The sequence below is a fragment of the Aquarana catesbeiana genome, linkage group LG06, assembly GCF_042186555.1.
Source record: "Aquarana catesbeiana isolate 2022-GZ linkage group LG06, ASM4218655v1, whole genome shotgun sequence".
Lineage (NCBI taxonomy): Eukaryota > Metazoa > Chordata > Amphibia > Anura > Ranidae > Aquarana > Aquarana catesbeiana.
Window position 1 is genome coordinate 95,136,537 of NC_133329.1, and position 25,715 is coordinate 95,162,251.

Sequence of the window (25,715 nt, forward strand, 5' to 3'; positions counted from 1 at the left end):
CCTCCCTTTGATGGTCAGGAACGGGACACTGAAATATCATCATCCAGCCCTGCATCTAAGTGTTGTGTGCCCTCACATTACAGGTTGGAGATGTATTTTGCACAGGGGCAGGTTTAGAGGTGGAAGCGCTGCTGCTCGAGCTGGCTGTGCCTGCTTGTCATTATGACACGCAGGAGTCCCGGAATGCAGAGGGAGACACACACACACACACACACAGAGGAAACCGGCCCACTGAGCCATCGGACCACCGGGAAACTCCCGGTAGTCCCAGTGGCCAGTACACGCATGCCCATCGCCTCAGATTTGGTAAAGTTAATTTTGAAGTTGGAGAGGGCTCCATATCTCTCAAATTCTTTAAGGTTAGGGAATGAAATCAAGGGGTTTGTAATAGAGAATGTCATCGGAGTAGGCCGAGACCTTATGTTGAGTGTCTCCGACCTTCATGCCAGTAACATCTGGGTTCAAGCGTATAGTACATAAAAAGGGTTCCAATGACAGGGCGAAGAGGAAGGGTGACAGTGGCTGACCTGTAAAAAAAATCTGACCTATAAAAAAAACCCCAAAAAACGCTTGTGCTCAAAAAAGCTCAAAGAAGCTTGAAGACGCTCAATAAAAAGTACAAAAAGTACAAGCTTCTTCAAGCTAAAATAAAAGCTCAAATGCCTCTAAAAGGAGCTTTTTTTTGTTGAGCTGCAGTGTGCATGATCCCCAAGTCAGATCCTCATCTTAATTGATGTGATTTGGATCCAACATTAGAGGAAGATTACCCAGGCAATCCCTGAAGTTGCCTCAAAGTCACATTGCTATAATCTTTATGTGGACTATAAACTGAAGGACTTATGAATAAATGGTCGTGGAACAAATCATCTGAGTTTCCATTATTTCTTATGGGGAAGTTTGCTTTGATATACGAGTGCTTTGGATTACAAGCACGTTTCCGGAAATATTATTTAATTAAAGGTTTTACTGTACTGAAATGTAACAAACAATGAAAGTCTTTTATTTTATTTTAAAAGTTAACCACTTGCCGACCGCGCTATGGCTGAATGACGGCTACAGCGCGGCCGGCTAGTTCCGTGACGCCATCGTATGATGCTGTGCCGTGTTTGCACCCGCTGCTCGCCCACTGCAGGGTGAGGGCGGCACACTCATATTGAGGTAAAGAGCCAATTAGCGGCTCTTTACCATGTGATCAGCTGTGTCCAATCACAGCTGATCATGGATGTCAACAGAAGCCAGTTATCGACACTCCTTTCCTCTTGCTGACAGCATGAGGAGAGCAGAAGAAAGCCGATAACCGGCTTCTCTAAAAGGGACATCTACACTGATACTCAGGGCACTGATTATCAGTGTCCTGATTATCAGTGTAGTCCCAACAATGCCCACCAGTGCTGCCAATCTATGCCCACCAGTGCTGCCAATCAGCGCCCATCAGTGCCTACTCATCAGTGTCACCTATCAGTGCCGCCTCATCAGTGCAACCTATCAGAGCCGCCTCATCAGTGCCCATCAGTGCAACCTATCAGTGCCGCCTCATCAGTGCCCATCAGTGCTGCCTCATCAGTGTCCATCAATGCTGTCTCATCAGTGTCCATCAGTGCAGCCTCATCAGTGTCCATCAGTGCAGCCTCATCAGCGCACATCAGTGAAGGAGAAAAAGCTGTATGGCTGAATTTGCATCGCACAGACACAGCAGTGCAAATGACATGCGATGTCTGACATTGCAGCAGTGGGAAATGGCCCTAAATGTGCCCCCTCTCCTATTGTGGTGTTTGAGGGAGCTCGGGGAGATTACAGCACCAGGCATGCAGAGAAGGCAGGGACGGGAGGTGTGCTGGCTCTGTTATCAAGCCCAAGTAGAGGAGGGGGAGACCACGGGGGAGGATCAGAGAGGCACGGTGGAGTGGCTGGAAGAACATCAGAGACAGTAGCTGGCTGGAGCAAACTTCACCTCCCTCCATTATCAAGCAAAAGGAGAGGAGGGGGGAGTGCGTGGGAAGGATCACAGAGGCATCTGCTCTGTGGCTGCAGGGCTAGAGTTTTATCAGTGACAGGCTGGATCAGTGTGATATCAAGTGTACTCGCAGGCACGGCTCTTCTACTTGTAGTTATGCCCAAAGGAGTGCAGGAGGGAAAGCAGAGTTATTAGTGTGCAGCTGCCTAAGAAAGCTGCAGATTGGACCAGCAGAGCTCTCTTACCATGTGTCCGCTCTGGATGTTTTGCAACACAGTCAGGGGCGGGCCCCCTACTGGCCCTGGGCCCTCGGGCAGTGCCTGAATAGCCAGTTCACCCCTGCCTGCCCCAGGTTTTACTCTCCCCGGTTTTAGTAAATCAGCCCTATTGCCAGCAAGACAACAAGGGAGCAACAGATATCAATAAAAGCCTGAAAGGTGTTTTAATCTTTCCCTACTCTACCCAAAACTAAAAAAGTGTTGACTTGACATGCACTCTAATGCCCTGTACACACGGTTGGACATTGATCAGACATTCCGACAACGAAATCCATGGATTTTTTCTGACGGATATTGGCTCAAACTTGTCTTGCATACACACGGCCACACAAAGTTGTCTGAAAATCCGATCGCTCTGAACGCGGTGATGTAAAACACGTACGTCGGGACTATAGATGGGGCAGTAGCCAATAGCTTTAGTTACTTAATTTATTCTGAGCATGCGTGGCACTTTGTGCGTCGGATTTGTGTACACATAATCGGAATTTCCTGCAATGGATTTTGTTGTTGCAAAATTTTATAGCAAGCTCTCAAACTTTGTGTGTCGGAAATTCCGATGGAAAATGTGTGATGGAGCCTACACACAGTCGGAATTTCCAACAACAAGGTCCTATCACACATTTTTCATCGGAAAATCCTATAGTGTGTACAGGGCATAAGCCTTGTTCCTGAGCCATGTAAACCCCACATAAATATAGTCTAACTGAAGCTGGGATTGTCATACCAAAAAAACTGGGACAACAGGAAAATATAAAAATGTGCCCCCCTAGGTAAAGGCTTGAACTGATAAAAATCACGACAGAGAATGGCGGCTGAGTTTACCTGGTTCATATTGAAGCCTGAATCCTTTCCAAGGGTCATCAAAATCACTGGTGAAGAGGATTTGCATGGTGTTCTGCTGGGATGTAATGGGTGGTGGCAGTGTCTGCCCACAAAAGACAGACCGGTATGAGGAAATTAAATATCCCCCATTGTAGATCTGCAACTTGTCAAAACAGTTGCTCATGTAGCCTTCTAAGACAAAATCTGTAAAGGTGACCCTAAACTGTAAGGAAAGAGATGCAAATTTCATATATTAGTTTGTTAGTATGAAGAGATAGAATAAAATACAGAGTACACAGAGTATACACTAAAGAGCAAACAAATAACAGACAGTGAAAGAAAACATTTTTTAAATACCAAACACACACACAAAAAAGAAGAGAAAAACAAAAAAAAACACTAAATTGCATAAACTAAATTACTCTAATTACAGCCCTTGCGTAAATCCAAATTAGAGAATTTCAACATCATTTTGTGAAATCGTTTTCAGTGAAATCACCCCACTCATCTCTAATGCTGTGTACACACAAGCGGAATGTCCGTCAGAAAAAGTCCGATGGGAGCTTTTCATCATATTTTCAGACCATGTGTATGCCCCATCGGACTTTTTCCGTCGAAAATTCAGACGGACTTAGATAGTAAACATGTTCTAAATTTTTCAGACGGAACTAATTACTATCAGGAAACCCACTCGTCTGTATGCTGTTCCGATGTACCAAAAAGGTCGCTTGCTCTGAAGTAAGTTCGAGACGGAAAATTTTGGCTACTGGCTATTGCACTTCCTTTTTCTAGTCCCGTCGTACGTGTTGTACATCACCGCGTTCTGGACGGTTGGACTTTGGTGTGACCGTGTGGAGGCAAGACCGCTTGAGCGGAATTCCGTCTGAGTTCCGTCGGAGAAACCTTCGGAATTTATTCTTCTGGCAAAACTGGTCGTGTGTATGCGGCATAAGGCCTCATTCACACGAGGTGGATCCGCTCAGCGGAGTTCGCCAGCTCAGCAGGAAATTGCTCCGTTGATCTCTGCTGAGCCTGTGAATGACAGTTCCGTCTCTGCTTACTGAGTGGGGAGGGGACTGTCAGAGCACCGCTGATTCCTATGAAGAGATTGGATAAAAATGGACAGCATGTCCATTTTCATCAGATCTCATCCAATTCGATCCGCCAAGACGAATGGCGAACGTCTGATTTTAGTGGATCGGATGGCAGACGGGTGTCAGCGGACACATCTTCGCTGACATCTGTCTCCCCATTTGAGTCAATGGATGGCCCGCTCGGATCCGCCTGAAAAATGGACAGGTAGATCCGAGCGCGCTTGACGTGTGAAAGGGGCCTTAACATAGCTATGTAGCACACTTTAGTGTGTGCTAGTTGGTAGTGTAGGTTTGCTAGTGTAGGAAAATGTAATTTAGCTCAGGGCTAAGACTGAGCTGTAAATCTGGGTCAGGGTTCAGTGAGTCAGGGCTGGATGACTCATCCTGGTCTAGAAGGTTGTGAAAACTTCTAGACCTACTGGGTGGAGGCTAGGATGAGTATTTATGAGGGCCTCAGCCAATCCCCAGTAGAGGGCTTACCAAGCAAGCAAGGCTTACCTCATAAATAGGCTTGAGCCATGCCAGCAGGGCAGTTGGGTGGAAGATGGAGATATAGTACTGTGGAGACTCAGTGGCCCTCTGGGGTACCCCCTAGTCTGGAGGGGGTGACCTTGGGCTGGGGATCGGGTGCTGGAAGGATCCTACCACAACACACAGAGGAAGCCCTTCCTAGAGGCGAAGCCCTTCCATGGAGGTAAGTGAGAGGACAATGTGAGTAGAGCAGCACTACTGGGGGACTTACAAGGGGGCAGACTGTCACATGAAGCCAGTTCTCCCTGAAGACAGTGTTGTGCCAAGTCTTCATCGCTTCCCTGGGAGATCTCCTGCAGAGTCAGTTGGGTGGGCTGCTGAGAATCAGTCTGGAGGACTGTGGAGGAAAATTAACCTGGAGGGCTAGTGAGAGGGATAGCTAGGTGGGTTGGCAGTGCCTGAAGAGGTGATGCTGGAACCAGTAGCCACAGAAGGAAGATTGCAAGCTGATCACTGTGTTCTGCTACACAACAAGGCACTTCAAGTTCCTGCCTGCAAAGGGCTATTGCTAAATCTGACTATGCCTGTCAGATCCATTTCAGTGATTCAGCTGGAGTTTGCAAGCAAGTAAAGTGTAGGAAGAGTGTCAAGGAAGCTGTATATAGACTGTATACAGATTGTGTATATGAAGCTGTCCCTGCAGATGTTGCCAAAGTTTTGTTGCTGAAGTCAAGTGGTCATCCCATAACCTCCCATCCCCATCCAAGTTATTAACCTTCAATAAACCATGAAAACAAAGTCTCGGACTGTTCTCTGTCTCTGGAGTGCCTGTGAAAATTCAGTGTGCCTGGCTGTGAAGGGTGGGGGATCCCAGTTCATCTGCAGCCTTTAAGCGGGTGCGCTACAGCTAGATCATAAGATGATAGATAGGCCTCATTCACATAGGCGCTACCATGATTGTAATGCGGCTTGAGATGCCAGGTGCTAAGTATGGACTGCCTGCATGCAGCACTTGGCAATTTAAGCCGCATAAACAAACAGCCTATTCGCAGTGTATGGGCTTCAATGTCCATGTGAATATGGCCATAGATAGATAAAATATTACCCAATGATCTGTATTATTTATTAACATACATGAACTATTTAGACATATTGCACATCCTTACCTTAGAGGTGAGGGTTATGTTCCAGTGACAGTAGGCATTATTGGTGTAATTGTTCGGGAAGTTGGGTGAAGTGATAACTCCCCGTGGGGCTGTCAGCACACCACCACAATCTAGAAGACACAACCAGATTGACATTACAGCTTCAGAAGTATTTGGCTCTATAATAACTGCCATCTGTATAGATTTATAGACTTAGTACAATAATAACTGCCCTCTGTATAGATTTATAGACTTAGTACAGGTGCATTATAAGCTGGCCTGTATAAGAACATTAAACCTGTTTCTTGTTAAAAAAAAAAAAAAAAAAAAAAAAAAAGAACATTAAACCTGCAATATTGTAGGAGCCTATTAAGGGCACTTTTGGACGTCAGATTAGTGCTGTTCTCAGTGCAGAGCTGCTGGCAGATGAGTCTGCATCCACCAGAACTGTGTGCAGGCAGCCCATAGAAGTGGATGCACATGCAGAGCCAGCATGGACACAATCGTATGTCAAAGTTATTGGGCACAGACAGAAGCATGGATCCAAATGCAGAGGTTAGTGAGTTGACATAGGAAACATTACCAAACCTAATACTTCCTTACCGTTGCTTGTGACTGAATCAGGCGATGCCGTGGTGGTGGTTGTGATAGTTCTTATAGTAATGGGAGTAGTAGTGGACTTAGTAGTAGTTGATATGGTTGAGACTTTGGTGGTGCTTTGTGTGGTACTGGTTTTGGCACTTCTTGTAGTTGTCGGTGTTGTGGTGGTGGTAGTTGTAGGGGTGGTTCTTGTAGTTGTTGTTGTGGTGGTAGTTGTAGGGGTGGTTCTTGTAGTTGTCGGTGTTGTGGTGGTAGTTGTAGGGGTGGTTCTTGTAGTTGTCGGTGTTGTGGTGGTAGTTGTAGGGGTGGTTCTTGTAGTTGTCGGTGTTGTGGTGGTAGTTGTAGGGGTGGTTCTTGTAGTTGTTGGTGTTGTAGAGGTGGTTCTTGTAGTTGATGTTGTTTTGGTAGTAGTGGTTGTTTTTGTAGTTGTTGGTGTTGTGGTGGTGGTAGTTGTAGGGGTGGTTCTTGTAGTTGTTGGTGTTGTGGTGGTAGTTGTAGGGGTGGTTCTTGTAGTTGTTGGTGTTGTAGAGGTGGTTCTTGTAGTTGATGTTGTTTTGGTAGTAGTGGTTGTTTTTGTAGTTGTTGGTGTTGTGGTGGTGGTAGTTGTAGGGGTGGTTCTTGTAGTTGTTGGTGTTGTGGTGGTTCTTGTAGTTGTCGGTGTTGTTGTGGTGGTGGTGGTGGTTGTAGTATTGGTTCTTGCAGTTGTTGATGTTGGTGGGTCGGGAGTAGTAGTATTGGTGGTTGGCGTTGTTGTGATGTTCTGAAGAGCAGAATCTGGTTTTGGTGCTGTTAATGGAAAAAAGAAGACACATTTCAGAAACAATCCAGATGTAAATCATTTAAAGCTGAACAGAGAAATAGCTAAATAAAGATATGATATACTGTACATACATGAGAACAGTTTTACCCGCCAAAGTATTTGTATTCCTATCCATTCAATTCTGATATTTACACAGCTCTGCCACACAGTTCTGTCTTGCTGGGGAAAGGAACTGATCTCTGCTACTGTTTCAGATTGACTGTCCCACCCCAATTGTGTTACTTGACAGTGAAATGAGAAGCAGGAGATGGATAAGCTCAACTTTCTGTCACTCTGTTCTCTCCTCCTATCAGCATGCTCCTTACACTACAAACACAGAATGTTTTTTTTTTTTTGTTTGTTTGTTTTTTTTTGCTGTTTATCCCACTCTGAGCTCTACTGTACAGGAACTAGAGGAAGCTAATTCCAAGTCTAATCCAGGTACTCATGCTATCTTGCAAAAAAATGCATTTCATAATGTATTGACAAATACAGAGTTGAAATAATCTGTGTTTTTTAGATCTGCCTGTAGTTGAGCTTTTAACAGAAAATTACTAACCTGGAATTGCATATTACAAACCAGGGATGTACCTACAGCTGTCACAGGAGTCACAATTGTGACCCAGCCCCATGCTCCAGGGGGCCTACGCAGCCCCCAGTACACCTAGATAGAAGGGGGGGCAGGGCTGCTGTGTACATAGGAACCGATCTCTCCATTTTCCTTCTGCAGTCGCTGAATGCCCATTTTTCCTCCTCTCCCTCCCGCAGGCATTCAGTTGCTGCAGGAGGAAAATAGAGAGATCGGTTCCTCTGTATGCAGCCCCCCCCCCCCCCCGGGTTTTTCCTATCCACCTTCTTTCTGCTGCCTGCCTGTGTGCTCTTCTACCCCCCCCCCCCATGCTTTTACCCAGCCCCCATGCTCTCTCCTGGCCCCTCATCCCTCGTAGCTCTTCCGGCTTCCCCCATCCCCACTACCACTGGACACTGCAGGGGAGTGCTGGCAGGATGAAGAGCGGGGAGAGGGCTGGTAGTTATGTTTTTATCGGCCCTTTCCTTGTCTTAATTAATAGAGTCAGTGATCCATACCGATCACTAACTCTGTTCATTCAAAACTGTGTTACGATCCTTCTGCTTGTGAATGAACGAGAAGCTCTGTACAGAGCTATTCCTGTCCATTCATTCTGTGCAGCTGAGGTTGCAGAGAAGGAGATTGAGGGCTATGTCCCCAATCTCCTGTCTCTGTCTCAAAGGTGAAACATCAAAGATCTATTTAAATCCCTAATATTTCACAAAAGCCCCTAAAAAAATGGTATGGAAGAATAAAAAAAAAAGTAAAAAAAAAAATAAAAACATAAAACAACAAAATTAAAAAACTCCCGACACCAGTGGCAGAACTACCAGGGTCACAAAGGTTGCACTTGCTACTGGGCCCTGGCGTTCCACCACTGGGCTCGGAGGGAAGGACCCCAACCAGGGGTCAGGGGTATCCTTTGTGGTTTCTTGCAGGTTTTAGTTAAGCCTCTGCTACATTTGCCTCCCACTATCAGTAGTGTAATTGTGAAACAGTCCCATTGGAGATGCAGGAAAATGATATCGGATAACTTTGGCAAGTAATGTGTAAGTGTAGCACCCTCTACCAATAGGTAGGTGCTAGTAATAGTTTTTTAATAGGGACAGTCAGCACAGGTGAATTTAGGTAGGCCTATGCTGCAAGCTAGGCCCGTCTGTTTTGATTTGGGGACTGGGAGTGGTCAGAGTAGCAGTGGGTGTGACCACCTGTGCTCTAGTTCTGGGACGCCTCTCCTGCTTCCAGAGAGAAGATTCTGGAAGAGGGTCTGGGCATGGAACTGGAGTGGCAGGCAGCTCATGTGGGAGCCCTGACCAATCCCCAATTGGTATTGGCAGGGGGCGGGCCTCCTATATAAGCTGAGGTGATATGCCACTGGGATAGAGTTGTTGGCTGAGTGAAGTGAAGAATAGAATACTAGGCAGCAGCAGGAGGACACCCCTATCTTGGGGGGGTTGTACCGATCGCAGGAGGAGGGAGAGTTGTGAGGGAGTTATTGGCAATGTCTTCGCCACAACATGGTCAGTGGTGAGGAACTCCTGGAGCAGAGGGGCAGGTGAGGCTGTCGGAACGTATGGTCCGGTCAAGTTCCTGATCAAGGACTCAGGGCAGTGGAAGGTCGGTGAGTGTTACCACAGTGGAGGGCTGGATGTGCCAGGAAGTCTGAGGGAACTTTGCTTCTACACGGTCATTAGCAAAGTCTTCATCAGTCACACGGTGAATGATGAGGAGTCCTGGATCAGAGAAGAGACTGCGGGGATTTGTGTCAAGTTGATGTGGCCTGAGGGCACAGGATTTGCAAGTTGGGCTGGCTGGGAGCAGTAGTCCACCACTTAAAGACATGCTTTTAAACTACTGGGCCTCTGGGGAGAGGTGCTGCAGGCCTCAGGCCCAGTAGCAGCGAGCAATCAGAGCCTGTTTAGGGACTTATTCAGAGTGGGTCCATACCTCTCAAAATAAGAAGATGTGGCATGACTTTAACTCAGTAACATTAAGTTTGTGCAGGAGGAAACAAGTCTGTGCAGGAGGAGAAAGAGTTCTAAGACTATCATTTTTACAAAAGTGATGTCTTCATCCCTCACACAGTGATGGGTGGAGAATTCTTAGAAGGGATAGTCTGTGGTGGTTAAGCAGAGGAGGAGCAACAGTCCGACGGAGACTCTTTACCACGTGATCAGCTGTGTCCAATCACGGCTGATCACGATGTAAATAGGAAGAGCCGGTGATCGGCTTTTCCTCACTCGCGTCTGACAGACGCGAGTAGAGGAGAGCCGATCGGCTGCTCTCCTGACAGGGGGGTCTGTGCATTATTGTTTATCAGCACAGCCCCCCCTCGGATCCTACCCAGGACCACCAGGGAAGCTGCCCAGGACCACCAGGGAAGCGATCCACACTGGACCACCAGGTATGCCCCTAGACCACCAAGGAAATGCCACTGTGTGCCCAGACAGCTGCCAATCTGTGCCCAGGCAGCTGCCAGTCAGTGCCCACTGCAATGCCTACCACTGCCAGTGCCACCAGGGATGCCCATCAGTGCCTCATATCAGTGCCGCATATCAGTGCCACGTATCAGTGCCCATCAGTGCCACGTATCAGTGCCCATCAGTGCCCAGCAGTGCCGCCTATCAGTGCCCAGCAGTGCCGCCTATCAGTGCCGCCTATCAGCGCCACCCTATCAGTGCCCAGCATTGCCCAGCAGTGCTGCCTTTCATTGCCCATCAGTGTTGCCCATCAGTGCCCATCAGTGCCAACCAGTGCCACCCAGTGCCACCCATCAGTGCCCATCAGTGCCGCCTATCAATGCCCATCAGTGCTGCATATCAGTGCCACCCATCACTGCCGCCTACCAGTGCCCATCAGTGCCGCATATCAGTGCCCATCGTCAGTGTCCGTCAGTGCCCGCTCATTGGTGCCACCTCATCGGTGCCGCCGTATCAGTGCCTGTCAGTGCCGCCTTATCAGTGCCCATCAGTGAAAGAGAAAACTTACTTATTTACAATGTTTTTTAACAGAAACAAAAGCAAAACTTTTATTTTTTTCAAAATTTTCGGTCTTTTTTTATTTCTTTAGCAAAAAATAAAAACCGCAGAGGTGATCAAATACCACCAAAAGAAAGGTCTATTTGTGGGAACAAAATGATAAAAATTTAGTTTGGGCACAGTGTAGCATGACCGCGCAATTGTCATTCAAACTGCGACAGCGCTGAAAGCTGAAAATTGGTCTGGGCAGGAAGGTGTCTAAGTGCACGGTATTGAAGTGGTTAAAAAGTCCCACAATAAAAAAAAATTGGGCCCCTGGAGGACTAGGTCATAATGTGCTAGTATGCACTGCATAGTAAATATGACAGACTTACCTTAAAAGAAAGCCTTCCATCAGTGCGCCATCACCGCTGTCGGCACTTCCATCTCCACCCAGTCTTCCTTCCGGAGTCCTCGCTCTCCAGCTATTTAAATGGCCAGACTGCGATGACGTCACTCCTGCACATGCGCATGGGGGGGGGGGGGGGGTGTCACAGTCGTGGCACAGTGCTCTCAATGGACAGCATAACCCAGTGTGCTGTCCATTCAGAGCACAGTGCGCATACGCCAGTGACGTCACCGTCCGCTACAATGTAGGTTTACCTTACCTCACTCCTTCAGTCTCCTCTCACATTACTAGCTTATTAACCGACATATCCCTCTCCTCATGCCAGGGTACTAGGTGTAGGACCTATCCTTTCAGCCCCAAATCCAATTGTTGTCCAAATCTTGCAGACTTCACCTCCATAAGATCTCCAAAATATGCCCCTTTTTAACCATTGGAACCACTAAGCAACTTATTCACTCCCTCGTTATCTCTCGCCTTGACTATTGTAACTCCCTCCTCATTGGCCTACCTCTCCACAAGCTATTCCCTCTTCAGTCTATCATGAATGCTGCTTCCAGACTCATCCACCTTACCAACTGTTTTGCCAATCCCTACACTGGCTTCCAATTGCCCAACGAATAAAATTCAAAACACTAACAATAACATAGAAAGCCATTTACAACTCTTCCCCGAGCTACATCACTAATCTTATCTCCAAATATCATCCAAACCGTCCTCTCCGCTCCTCCCAAGACTTCCTGCTCTCTAGCTCTCTTGTCTCTTCCTCCATAGCCTCTCCCTTCCTCTGGAACTCACTACCCCAATCTATCCGGTTATCTTCTACTGTGTACACTTTTAGGCAATTCCTGAAAACTATCCTGCCTTCAGCTAACAGCCAAATCTTCTCCTTCCCTCTACAGTTCATCCCTCATAGTTACTACCTTTTATTTCACCAGCCCCTCCCTGTTAGATTGTAAGCTCGCAGGAGCAGGGCCCTCTTAACCCTCTTGTATTGAATTGTTATGTTGCTGTATTGTCTCCCTTTATATTGTAAAGCACTGTGAAAACTGCTTGCATTATATAAATCCTGTATAATAATAATAATAATAATAGGCTTACCTTTAGGTACAAGTCATAAAGCAGACTTTACTACCGCTTTAAAGAAGTCAAACTAGTGCAAGGTGAGTTATGATTGGTCACCAAGTGTACTTTACGTTCCATAGTGACCTAACCTATTTTACAGAAAATGCATCCTTTTAGTATAAGAGCTCACAATAAGTTAGGAACTTACTGCATTGATATTGGAGATTAATTTTATTGATATCCAAGTCAGTCATGTAGTATCCCTGTCCAAAATTAAGACTGGGGTTAGGAACCGCTTCCAGTGTAGGCCTGTCGTTTTTGGAGAAAGCATATCTGTAGGAGGAAAATAGAAAATAAATAACTGAAAAGAAATTGAAAACAGAACTGTGCATATGCTAGAGACAGTCAACTTTTTAAATAATTTTATAAGTCCGGAAAATGCAATGCTAAGTATTTTTTTTTAGAAAGCCCATCAATTTTTTTGTTTTTGTTTTTAAGCAGTTATAAGATTTCTCCTCCTAGTTTAAACTTTTCCTACTATTGCATTTTCACGCATCCAATTTTCATTGTTTATAAGTCAGTGAATGGGAGTTGTAAAAGAAAAAGTTCCCTCGATGTGTAAAGCAGAGATAATTTGATAGGACACGGCAGCCCGCATTTTGTCAATGTTCAGGCCATGGTATACGGTAGTACTGCATAGTATAATGGACAGCATTAACTGCTCTTTGTTATTAATGAGCCCCTACGTTTCTAAAGATGAGAGAGACAGCATAAATATTCTGAAGCAATGAACGGAAAGACGGTGTAAGAATTAGAACTGTCCTATTTTTTGTCTGAAGTCTGCATTGCCATTAAAGAGAATTCCCCTCACTTCCTGTCTGGACAGGAAGTAATAAATAATGTCTCCAGTGGGGACACAAAATGCAGCAAAACTTTATTTTAGTAAAATTGTGAAGTTTTAGACCCTCCTTATTAATTCTAATAATCAAATCTAACAAAACAACAAGCAGATGGACAGTGCTCAGTGAACTAGATAATCAAGTAGGGAGAGTCACAAAAGTCAGTCATATTGTGAATAAAGACAAATGTTTATTTCCTCAATGAGCAAAAATATATGGTTAAAAAAAGATAAGATTAAATAAATTGAATTGTGACTCTCCCTACTTGATTGTCCAGTCCATTGAGCGCTGGCCATCTGTTTGTTGTTTTGTTCTATGCTACATTTTCCACATGCCATTGGTCAGCTGCTCTGGTTCCGGATGAGTCCCATCTCCTTGGTCACGTCACACCACTCTTTGATCCACATGTTCTAGCGCTTGAGGAACAGTGTTTCTTTTTTAAATACTATCTGTATCTTCATGACCCTATAACAACCACTCTCCTAATTTCTTGTCCTGCTGTCACAAGAACGGGACATGAGGTCCCTACGGGGTCCCAAATCATCTGAATGGGGTTACAGACAGCAAAAGTCTGTATCCTTTTTCTTTTGAGCAAAAAATTGTAAGAGGGAAAAAATAGGCAGAGGTCTTAGTTAATGAAAATAAAAAAAAAGTAATAAAAACCTGGTTGAAGTATTTATTCCTTCGTATACATTTCTATGCCTAGTCAGACTGCTCTCTGAGTGCATAGTAATAAAGATAGAGAGATAGATAGATAGATAGATAGATAGATAGATAGATAGATAGATAGATAGATAGATAGATAGATAGATAGATAGATAGATAGATAGATAGATAGATAGATAGATAGATAGAGTAAAGATTGTCTACAGTAAGAGACTCACTTGGAGTAATGCATTATGGAGCCATAATCATACTTGGTGAGATTCATGTTAAGGGTTTCGGTCATCTGAAAATTAGTAGAATAGCCTGAAGTAAAAGCCAAAAAAAAAAAATGTTAATATCAGTTTTAAAAAGACTGTATAGGTAGTTATAGTGCCCATATCTTAATGTGATAACTTTCATTTTCTTATGGAGCCAGCCTTTAGTTATAGCACCATCCCTCTTCATCACTCCTTTAGTCTGGACAGTCAGACCACATTTTCCAAGTCTACAATAGTTGCATGTTGTGGTCTGAGCCTATTGCAGACAGATGTCTGAAATCTGTATGCCACCTAAGGGCATCCTTACTGCCCGAATGATGTAATGAGAAAACATTTTTTTAGGGTATGATGTTGTGAATCGCAGGGCTGCTCTTAGAAACCACGGGGTCCCATACAGTCAACCTGACAGCCCCCCAATAAACAAAGTTTACTATGCTTTAGTTACGAATGAACACAGTGAGTGCTCGGTAGCGATCACTCATTGGGGTTGATTTACTAAAGGAAAATAGTCTGTGGACCGTAAGTGCAGTTGCTCTAGATCTGAGGGGAACATGCAAGGAAAATAAAAAAACAGCATTTTTGCTTGCACATAATTGGATGATAGAAATCAGCAGAGCTTCATTTCAGAGCTTCTCCTCATCTACCGCAACTACACTTGCAGCGCACTTTCCGATGCGCTTGTAGTGCACAGTATACAGTGCCTTGAAAAAGTATTCATAACCCTTGAAATTTTCCACATTTTGTCATGTTACAACCAAAAACATAAATGTATTTTATTGGGATTTTATGTGATAGACCAACACAAAGTGGCACATAATTGTGAAGTGGAAGGAAAATGATAAATGGTATTCAATTTTTTTTACAAATAAACATGTGAAAAGTGTGGCATGTGTAGCACTGCCCCCTTGAGGGCTGCTTGTATTTACCTGTTCCTCTGCACTGTTCTGACCCAGTGAACCTTCCAACCCACCTGACACTCTGGGTTCATACATTTTTGCATGCACCTTTAAATGACACTCCAACACAAGTTAGATGAAATATTATCTTAAATTTTACTGAAACAAACATATGTTGGTGGAAACAGGGTATATCCGCTGAGTTCTGGAAGTCAGCCAATGCTCAGGTGAGAGATCCCAGAAACAGCGCAGAATCACAAGGGCAAGATACACACACACACACACACACACATACACACATATACACACACACACATATATATATATATATATACACACACACACGTATGTACATAAAAGTAACAGTCAGGTGATAGGAGGGCAATTATAAAAGAATCCACTAGTGGCTGCAATGTAATACACTCTAAAGGGGAATCCCAGGCTGGCCTATAAAACCCTTTATCCTAATGAGAGACCAGGTAAAATAAGAAATAGTTAAGGGGCCCCTTGTTGTAACAGCAAGGTCCAGCGTGCACAGCCTGTAGTAATCTTCACCGGCAGTTGGAGCTCTTTAAGTTGGATCCAAGAGAAAGCACAGTGAGGTTTGAGTAAACAGGACAGCTTAAACTGGCTAGTGGTATTCTTTGGAGTAATTCAGGGTACAGGTGTCTATGTAACTCTGGAGGAGCTGCAGAGGTCCACAGCTCATGTGGGAGATTCTGTCCATAGGACAACTATTAGTCGTGCACTCCACAAATCTGGCCTTTATGGAAGAGTTGCTAGAAGAAAGCCATCGTTGAAAGAAAGCCATAGGAAGTCTCGTTTGCAGTTTGCAAGAAGCCATGTGGGGGACACAGCAAAGATGTGGAAGAAGGTGCTCTGGTCAGATGAGACCAAAATTAAACTTTTTGGCCTAAAAGCAAAACGCTATGTGTGGCGGAAAACTAACACTGCACATCACTCTGAACACACCATCCCCACCATGAAACATGGTGGTGGCAGCATCATGTTGTGGGAATGCTTTTCTTCAGCATGGACAGGGAAGCTGGTCAGAGTTGATGGTAAGATGGATTGAGTTAAATACAGGTCAATCTTCGAAGAAAACCTGTTAGAATCTGCAAAAATACTTAAGACTGGGTCGAATGTTCACCTTCCAGCAGGATAAGGACCCTAAACATACAGCCAGAGCTACAATGGAATGGTTTAGATCAAGTCATATTTATGTGTTAGCAGGGTCCAGTCAAAGTCCAGACCTATATCCAATTGAGAATCTGTGGCAAAACTTGAAAACTGCTGTTCACAGACTCTCCATCCAATCTGACAGAGCTTGAGCTATTTTGCAAAGAACGGATGAAAATGTCACTCTCTAGATGTGCAAAGCTGGTAGAGACTTACCCAAGAAGACTTGCAGCTCTAATTGCAGCGAAAGGTGCTTCTACAAAGTATTTACTCAGGGGGGCTGAATTTAAATGCATGCCACACTTTTCACATATTTATTTGTAAAAAGAATGTGAAAATCATTTATCATTTTTCTTCCACTTCACAATTATGTGCCACTTTGTGTTGGTCTCTCACATAAAATACCAATAAAATACATTTACGTTTTTGGTTGTAACATGACAAAATGTGGAAAGTGTCAAGGGGTATGAATACTTAGTCAAGGCACTCTATTTGCCTTTAGTAAATCAATCTCATTGTATTCATTCAGGAAAGGAAGGGGCTGGTAAATATGACATATTTACCGGACCCTTTCCTCTCTCTCCATCCTGAAGGATCCTATTGTGTGCTTGCATCTGCCGGTAAGAAGAAGAGGAAGGAAAATGGCAACACTATGGGGGTGGGATTGGGCGCAGACAGGGTTGGGTAGGGGGAAATAATGTATAGTGCACAGGGAGGGTGATTGGTGCAGCGGGGGGGGGGGGGGGGAGGCAATTACTGGAATCAATCCCTCGTATGGCTCTGTCTGGAGCAACTGAAAGCTGGCGGGAGGAATGGGAAAAGAAGCCAGGTTTCAGCTGCTGCAGTTCCAGCAATTGCTCCCCCTGCCATGTTGATCTCCCTCCCTGCCCATATCTGATTCACCCAGCTGTCTGGGTCCCCCTGCTAGCCTGGGCCCCATATAGAAGAGCTGGTAGTCCTCCCTTACTCACGGCCCTGCTGACTCAATCACTACCAGAAATGTAATAAAAGCACTGATTGCTTGCATGTACAGATTTCACGAGTTGACCTAAAAGAAATGCTATTTGTGTTTGGAATACTGATCCAATGGCTACAGTATTTTTTGAGTGCCTCACGTGAAAACAATGTATAATAATTCTTTAATCAAGATGGCTTAATTTACATACCTGCTTGGATGTTCTCCCACAGAACTTTCACATAGTTGTCCCTGTCTTTCCTCACATGTTCATGGGAGAAGCCCAGGGCATGTAGGGTTTCATGGGTGGTGATTCCTGTCCATATACATCCATCTTTCTCCAAAGAGATTACCTGTTTACCTCCGTATAGTCCTATCGAAGACCAACATCTGAAAAGAAAAGCTGAAGCTGTAGTCTGACACCTACAAGAGGGTGGTGGGCTAGGATGCACTCCCCACAAATCAGTAGCAGATATTAGACCTGAACACAACACAAGGGAAGCAAAGGCAAGGTATATCTATGTGAAGGGAGAACTGCAATTAATGTGAACCTGTTGCTTTGCCCTGCATGGGCATACCTGGATACATGCTACACATACATACCCTTTCCGAGGCTCATAACTAAGGTAATCATCCTCTGATGTCCGCTTGATAAAACTTATGCAAGTGACATCTCCAATTAGCTTCAATGCAGTCTCTATTGTCGCTGATTCAAACTTATCTAAACAAGTTAGAGATGAAAATATCATTAGAAAATCCTTTTTCTTTTCACAGTCTTCATACATTCATGTGGATGTGATCAGTTTAATGTACATTGTCCTTTTCAGGGCCATCAATGGACTTTATAGGCATACTTAAAAAGGGTTTACAATTTGTATTAATGAAAAGACATAGACAGATTAAAAAACAACACCTAGGCAAGGAAAACAACTGGTCAGTAGCCTCTGGGGGGCCATCAAGTCAAACGAGGGTGGATATGGGGGTGCATGAATGAAAGGCAGGTGACTGGGTCTGTATTAATAATAAATGTCGTGAGTGACCCCACAGTGTTGTATGATATATATATATATATATATATATATATATATATATATATATATATATATATATATATATATAGTTACATAGTTACATAGTAGGTGAGGTTGAAAAAAGACACAAGTCCATCAAGTCCAACCTATGTGTGTGATTTTATGTAAGCATTACATTGTATATCCCTGTATGTTGTGGTCGTTCAGGTGCTTATCTAATAGTTTCTTGAAACTACCGATGCTCCCCGCTGAAACCACCGCCTGTGGAAAGGAATTCCACATCCTTGCCGCTCTTACAGTAAAGAACCCTCCAGAGGCTCTAATAGGCTTCAAAATAGGGTGGACTTGGAGCAAAGAGCATTGTGCTCAGAGCCCACCCAGGTGTGTTAGAAAAGCAAATGAATATTTGCTTTTCTAACACTGAACTGCCTCTCCGCCAATCAGGAAGAGGGGGTCTGACACACCGTCACCTGATTGGCTGAAAGGACAGGCGCTCCTATTGGATGTCTAGCAGGAGGAAAAGCACAGAGGAAGCATAGAGAACACAGGAGCCGCTGCCTGTCCCACAGCTCCCCGCCGTCACTCGCTACCTGACCCGCCACCAAGATGGGGTAAGTGCCAGTCAGACAGTGGACAAGGTGGGGTGCTGGTTAAATGCTGATGGGGGGTAACATTGGCTGCATCTGATGGGCACAGTGAGGCTGCATTTGATGGGCACAGTGAGGCTGCATTTGATGGGCACAGTGAGGCTGCAATTGATGGGCACAGTGGCTGCATTTAATGGCAGAGTGTGGCTGCAATTGATAGGGGTTTTTTAGTTTGCACCCCCCCCCCCAAAAAAAAAAAAACATTTTGAGCACCAGCCACCACTGACAGAGAGAGACATTGCTCCAAATTGTCCACACAGATAGACTACTCCTCAAGAAAATAGCTTGAGTCCTTTATCAACATAGTAAAGTCTTGTACACACACACCACTAGTTTTTTTTTTTTTGCTCAATCCAGTGAGTTGAACAAAAAAACTGACAGCTCTGGTTGGAGCCGCTGAGCATGAGCAAAAGTGACCTGAACATTGATCACTTTTCAGTGGAGTGGCAGTGCCTTCTGCAAGTGTGTACAAGCCTTTGGGCGCACACTGGCGTGCTGCGGTTTGGCCGCAGTGCTTATGTATACAGTTTTCCTTAGCTGCAGTCCCATAGGCTTCTTTTAGGTTGTGCGTTTTTGCTGCAGTTTTTTTTATAGAGCACCAAAGATGCAGCTGTTTTTGTGCACTTTCAGAAAATGCAGCAACAATGTGCAAACTAATAGAAGTCTATGGGACATGCAGGAAGACAGTGAGATCACCAACACTGCAGCAGACCAGTGTGAGCCCACATCATAGTACATAGGAGCAGGTACTGCATGGGCTGCTGGAAGAAACTTCCTTATCTGCAGAGGGAGGAGGGGGAGAGGAATTTGGGAGAGAGGAGGGGGAGAGGCCGGTGTCTTGCCGAGAAAGTTCCCCCGGCGGATAAGGACCCCCCTGTACTGTGCAGGCGCAGCGCTTGCGCAGTACGAACGGCTAGGAGCCGCCGAAAATAGCCGAAGCTGAAAAACTTCAATCAGCTGTACACGGCGCCTGTGCCCTGGGTCCAGGTTCAAGCCCCACCATCCAAGTGGACCTAGAGGGAGAATAAAAAAGTGCAGAGTGAAGCGAGGCCGTGCCCGAAGCGTGGTGAGCGAAGCGAGCCCGCAAGGGGCCCTCTTACAGGCGCCGTGTACAGCTGATTTAAAAACGCATAGACCTACATGAGTGTCAGTCAAAGCTGATCTCAAGAGTGAGGTATCTGAAGGGTCATTTAAAAGACCTTTGTTACAGAGCCCCTGCTGCCCACAGTCATGTGTTCTATTTTGTGCATTGATGATGAAAAAAAAAAAAATCAGAAACAGCTGTATGCAAGGGGAATTTAATGCATCTGTACAATTAGGCTGTGTAGGCAGGTGCAGTCTGTACTCCAAACTGCAAGTGAAGCTCAATCAAAGCAGCAATGCAGAAGCGGAAGGAAGTTATGAGAAACTTGGGTCCTCTATGACTTCCCGCTGTCACAGAGAAATACACTAAATTCCCAAAAGTATTGGGACGCCTGCCTTTACACACAAACTTTAATGGCATCCCAGTCTTATAGCCCGTACACACGGTTCCGAAAATCGGATGAAAAATACGGCTTTCGACGCGATCATACGATAATCAGATCGTTAGTACTGAGCTTTCGATAGCCGATCGCGACATCCAATATTTTTTCGATCGGACAAGCATGAACATTTTCCTTGTACGATACCAGATCGTACGATTTTCGTTTAGTCAGTACAGTTGTCCGAAAGTACAATACAAATACACTACAACACATTACATCACTTCCGATTTTTTTTTTCTGTCTTACGAGAATTTCCGTGACTTTAGTAACTTATTCAATTTCTACTTGCAATTAGTAAGCAAAAAAAGTCGGACGATCTGTCATCCGGTTTTTGGATCGTGTGTACGGGGCATAAGTCTGTAGGGTTCAATATTGTGTTGGCTCACCCTTTGCAGCTATAAGGCTGCATTCACACCTGAGTGTTTCGTTTTCAGGCAGAAAGCCGTGAGATTTTACACGATGTTTGCTGCAATTTTGCTGCAATTTTGTACAGGTCAAAAGGTCACCAAAGTCTAAGGCCCCATTCACACCTCAGCGCTTTGTAGTTTGAAACCGGAAGCTCCAAAACGATGGAGGAGACAAAAAAATCGATTATTCTCTATGGAAATGGTTCACATCTCCACACCGAATCACCTGAAGCTAAACGCCGGAAGCTCAAAAAAGTTCTGGAGCTTTTTTTGTAGCTCAATTCGGGCAGATTTGGGCGTTTTTCTGCTTTTTACATTGGTGACCTTTTAACCTGTACAAAATTGCGGCAAAAACACAACAAAAATCGTGCCAAAATCGCGAGACTTTCTACCTGAAAACTATACACTCAGGTGTGAATGCAGCCTAACAGCTTCAACTCTTCTGGGAAGGCTGTCCACAAGGTTTAGGAGTGTGTCTATGGGAATGTTTGACCATTCTTCCAGAAGCGGAATTGTAAGGTCAGGCACAGATGTGGATGAGAAGGCCTGGCTCGCAGACTCCGCTCTAATTCATCCCAAAGGTGTTCTATCAGGCAGAGGTCAGGACTCTGTGCAGGCCAGTCAAGTTCCTCCACCCCAAACTCACTCATCCATATCTTTATGGACCTTGCTTTATGCACTGGTCCAAATTATTTGGTGGAGGGGGGGGGGATTATGGTTGTCTTTCAGGGGTTGGGCTTGGTCCCTTAGTTCCAGTGAAGGGAACTCTTAAGGTGTCAGCATACCAAGATATTTTGGACAATTTTATGCTCCCAACTTTGTGGGAACAGTTTGTGGATGGCCTCTTCCTGTTCCAACATGACTGCGCACCAGTGCACAAAGCAAGGTCCATAAAGACATGGGTGAGCGAGTTTGGAGTGGAGGAACTTAACTGGCCTGCACAGAGTCCTGACCTCAGCCCCATAGAACACCTTTGGTATAAATTAGAGCTGTATCTGTACTTTATTTCTGCAGGTACTGCTAGCCAAGGAACCTAAAGGAATGCATGACTTGGCCCACTGTTCTATAACTAGGAATATACCGCTTGTTTTTTAGGTTTGCATTGGATGTGATAACATGTTCGGTGTTTGCTTACTTTGTTGTGCAGTAATCAAACACAGCATATGCAATTACATCCAATACAAATGAAAAAGGCCTTTCAGCTCCTTTTGGCCTACATCACCATAATCTGACTAGCTTTTCTAGTTCATTAGTGTCTCACATGCTACTCCTCTGACACTGAAGCTCACATGTTTCAGCAGAGTGACATGAACAGTCAGAAGGACTGGGGAGGCATGCCTGAGAGGACTGGGAGTGTGCAGTCTGGCATGGGTGCAGAGCCAGCAGTGAGGACTGTGATGTTGCAGGCAGTGAAGTCGGGCAGCTGCAGCCAGGAGGCTGGCAGGGCCTGAAGAGGGCTGACTGGGAGCAGTAGTCCATCTGTGGGACAGCTAGCACAGGGAACTTTTTACCATTTTCTGCAACACTATAGGGGCCTGGGGTCCCTGCCTGTAAAGGGCATTTGCTAAGGCCTGGCTGAGCCAGAGCCAGGCCTAAACATGTGCTAGCTGCTCCTGGAGTAAAGAGTTGTGCAGGAGGAAGAGAGAGAGAGTAATAGTCTGCAAGCAAGTTGTGCAGGAGGAGTCTGGAGAAGAAATCTGTACAAAGAGTGTATATAGTTTTGTCCCAATTGATTGCTATACAATCTGCTAATTGATTGCCATACAATCTGCCAATTGATTGCTCCACTGGGCATCCCATATATACCTATACCCATGCAAGTTTATCCCCTCAATAAAAAAAAAGAAAACAACAAAAACAAACCTGTGGACTGTTCATTGTCTCTAAAGTGACTGGGAAGTGAATGCCGGGCTGGGGCAGGGTGACAGGTGGGCCACATCACTGAGCAGCCCCTATGGGGGTACCGCTACATTTATATGTCATAAAACTTCTGTCCACAATATGTGATACTGTTAAAGTGGATCTGTCATTAAACTTCATAGTTCTAAATCACTAAATCCCAATTTTATGGTCTTTCTTTCTGTTAGGAAGATTCCCTCCGTTTCCAGTGTGGTCACTGGAACAGGAAGTGATGGGAAACCTCTCCAGGTGGAACAGAGACAGCAGTAAGAACCTAAGGAAATTCTAAATCTTCCTCACTCTATACAAAAAAAAAGCTTAAGCAAGAGTTTGACTTTATCATGGATGAACAAAAAAAGTACTTACCGTAGTCACTGGATAGAACATATGGGATATAAACCCTTCCATCTTTTGATTTTGGCCACATACAGACGACATCCTCGGAGCATGTACTAGCTTCCCTTCTAGTGCTGTAGGCGATGTCCATATCGCTAATGAAATATTCCCCGGATAATTTTAAATCTAAAATATTAAATGCAAGGTGTTTGTTAAAGGAAGTGGTGTTGTGTCATTTAAGCTTAAGTGCTGCCAAGAGAAAGCTTTTAAGCAAAAACGAAACCCATCGATTTTAATAGTTTCAAAAAACAGTTACATTCCATTCATTGGTTGATCTCTCAGCCAAACTATCGAATGGCTGGTGTCATAACTGATGCAGCATCATAGCTGTTGAGTATCAAACAGAGACCAAGGTGGTAGCTTCCTTGACTAAAAATGATAGAAGAGTTTAGTTCCGCTTTAAGTCTAAGGGTCCTTTCACACTGGGGCGGGGGCTTTGTCGGCGGTAAAGCGCCGCTATTGTAAGCGGCGCTTTACCGTCGGTATGCGTACGCTAGCAGGGCGGTTTTACCCCCCTGCTAGCAGCCGAGAAGGGGTTAAAACCACCGCAAAGCGCCTCTGCAGAGGCGCCTTGCCGGCGGTATAGCCGCGCCGTCCGATTGATTTCAATGGGCAGGAGCAGTGAAGGAGCGGTATACACTCCGCTCCTTCACCGCTCCGAAGATGCTGCTGGCAGGACTTTTTTTACCGTCCTGCCAGCGCATCGCTCGAGGGCTTTCACACTGGAATTAAAGCAGCGGCACTTTCGGGTCGGTTTGCAGGCGCTATTAGCGCAATAGCGCCTGCAAACCGCCCCAGTGTGAAAGGACCCTATGATTGACATACACTCACACTGTAGACTCATACTGAAAGTCTGAACCTCAGTACAAACTTAGAAGAGCCTGGACAGGAGGGGCAGAGCAGAGTGGCAACTCACAGTCACCACTCTCTACTCCAAAAAGTCTGAGGCCTGAGGACTGAGTGATCAGCCATCATGTAAACGCTCAGTTCTCTGTTTTGGAACTGGCAGGAGACATTAGCAGTATTAGTATGTACAGTATGTTTGTTTTTTTGTTTTTGTTTTTTGGGATTCCCACACTTCTCTTTTAATGTACTATAGAGAAGCAGTGTTTTCATCCTAGGAGAGGAAATATGTTAGGGCTATGAAACACCTCCCCCTCTCCTTATCCCCATATCATAAGGGGAAGGTGTTTTTCAGTCCAAAGAAACAACAGGGCAGAGTGATAACATTGTTTGAGATTTGCACAGAATGTTGCAAGTGCACTGGATTTCGAGCAGGACTGTCAAGTATTTTTTCCACTTAGCCTCGGTTCACACTGGGACGACTTGTCAGGCGACCTAGTCGCCTGACAAGTAGCGTCCCGTTCTCTGCAATGGAACCGTTCTAATTGGAGCGACGCAAGTCGCTCCGACTTAGAAAAAGGTTCCTGTATGACTTTGGGGGCGACTTGCATTGACTTCTATACAGAAGTTGTTTTGCAAGTCGCCGATGAGTCGTGTCCTGGGTCGCCTAAAGCAGTCGCGGTGTAAGTCGTGCTGCCTCAGTGTAAACTGACCCTAAGGGGTATCAAACAGATATAACAAAACTCTTGCAATTGTATTTTTACCAGGCCAAAAGACAGCAGAAAAGAGAAGTTTATTGCTAAGGTTTAATTAAATATACTTTAATCCACAAGATCACATATAGGAATGTTATGTGTTTTCATTGATCAGAATATTCAGCATAAATATTACCTTACCTTTATTGAGTTCTTCAATCTGCTCTGTCACGGTTTTATTCCCCGTTGTGGCATCTGTAAAAAGGAGAACTACAGTGTAAAGCTTTCATCATATATTATGAATGAATTAGAATGTACAGGTACATGTATTATGGATACGGGATTACAGGACTGGCTTGTGAATGCTCAGATGTTAACATCAAGCTATATTAATAGCCTTGTAGAGATAGATTTAAAAAAAAAAAATCAGTGATCAAAATACTGAAATACTTAATTTTCCTGGAGAAAGCCTGTTCCAGTGTCCTTCCAGAGATGGTCACATGGCCAACAATCTAGGCATTTGGTCATGTGATCCCTGCTAAAGGGCATGATTACATTTCATAGTATCTGATTCTCTCCTTTAACAGTCATCAAATATATTTATTAGTCTTTATCAATCCCAGTAAAACAAGGTCAATAGTTTCATAGTAAAACATATTGGTGGATTTCACATGAAATTAATGTTGAGATGCTGTTGGTAGTTTGAATTAAAACAAATTTCAATTCAATTACCCATTTATAGCTCCCAATAGTCCCTCATTTAAAGGAACTGTCCCCTTTTTTGGAACCAGATCCCTCTTTCTTCCTCAGCTGTCCTTTTTTGTATTTGATGCAGAGTTTTTTTTCATAGAAAATAAGATTTTACTACCAAAAGTGTAATACTGCACTAAACCTTTAATCCAGCCTCCAAATAGTTGAATTTGTTATTTTAAACCGTCAGTACAGTATAGGAAAGTTGGAGATGAGAAAAAAAAATGACTGGGGGGGGTCTTATGATAATTTTTTGCATATTCATGGGCTAAAAAGTGTCCTTCTTTCCTATCTCAGAAAGTTAAGGGTTACGTCTATCACTTATCTCTCTTTGTGTCTACCAAGCTATGTAAAAGTCGATCAGCAATGTAAGGCTGTTTATCGATCCATGAATGCTTTCTGCTGATTGCTTATCACATTATTGTGTACAATTAGATCCCCTAAGGCAAATTTCTTTTCTGCAACCACAGCTTGCAGAAAAGAAATTTGCTTGAATCCCCCATCAACACA

General features: G+C 44.5%; 1 protein-coding gene across 1 annotated transcript; it reads right to left on the reverse strand.

Annotated features, from left to right (window-relative positions):
- Positions 1–360: 360 nt before the first annotated feature.
- Positions 361–23,008, reverse strand: LOC141148033 (uncharacterized). The gene is made up of 9 exons (XM_073635191.1): positions 22,888–23,008; positions 17,615–17,732; positions 17,223–17,401; positions 13,943–14,027; positions 12,368–12,492; positions 6,368–7,150; positions 5,786–5,895; positions 3,055–3,277; positions 361–527 (listed from the first exon to the last, which is right to left on the reverse strand). Exons 1-9 carry the CDS (start codon positions 23,006–23,008, stop codon positions 361–363), a joined length of 1,911 nt encoding a protein of 636 aa, XP_073491292.1.
- Positions 23,009–25,715: the final 2,707 nt, after the last annotated feature.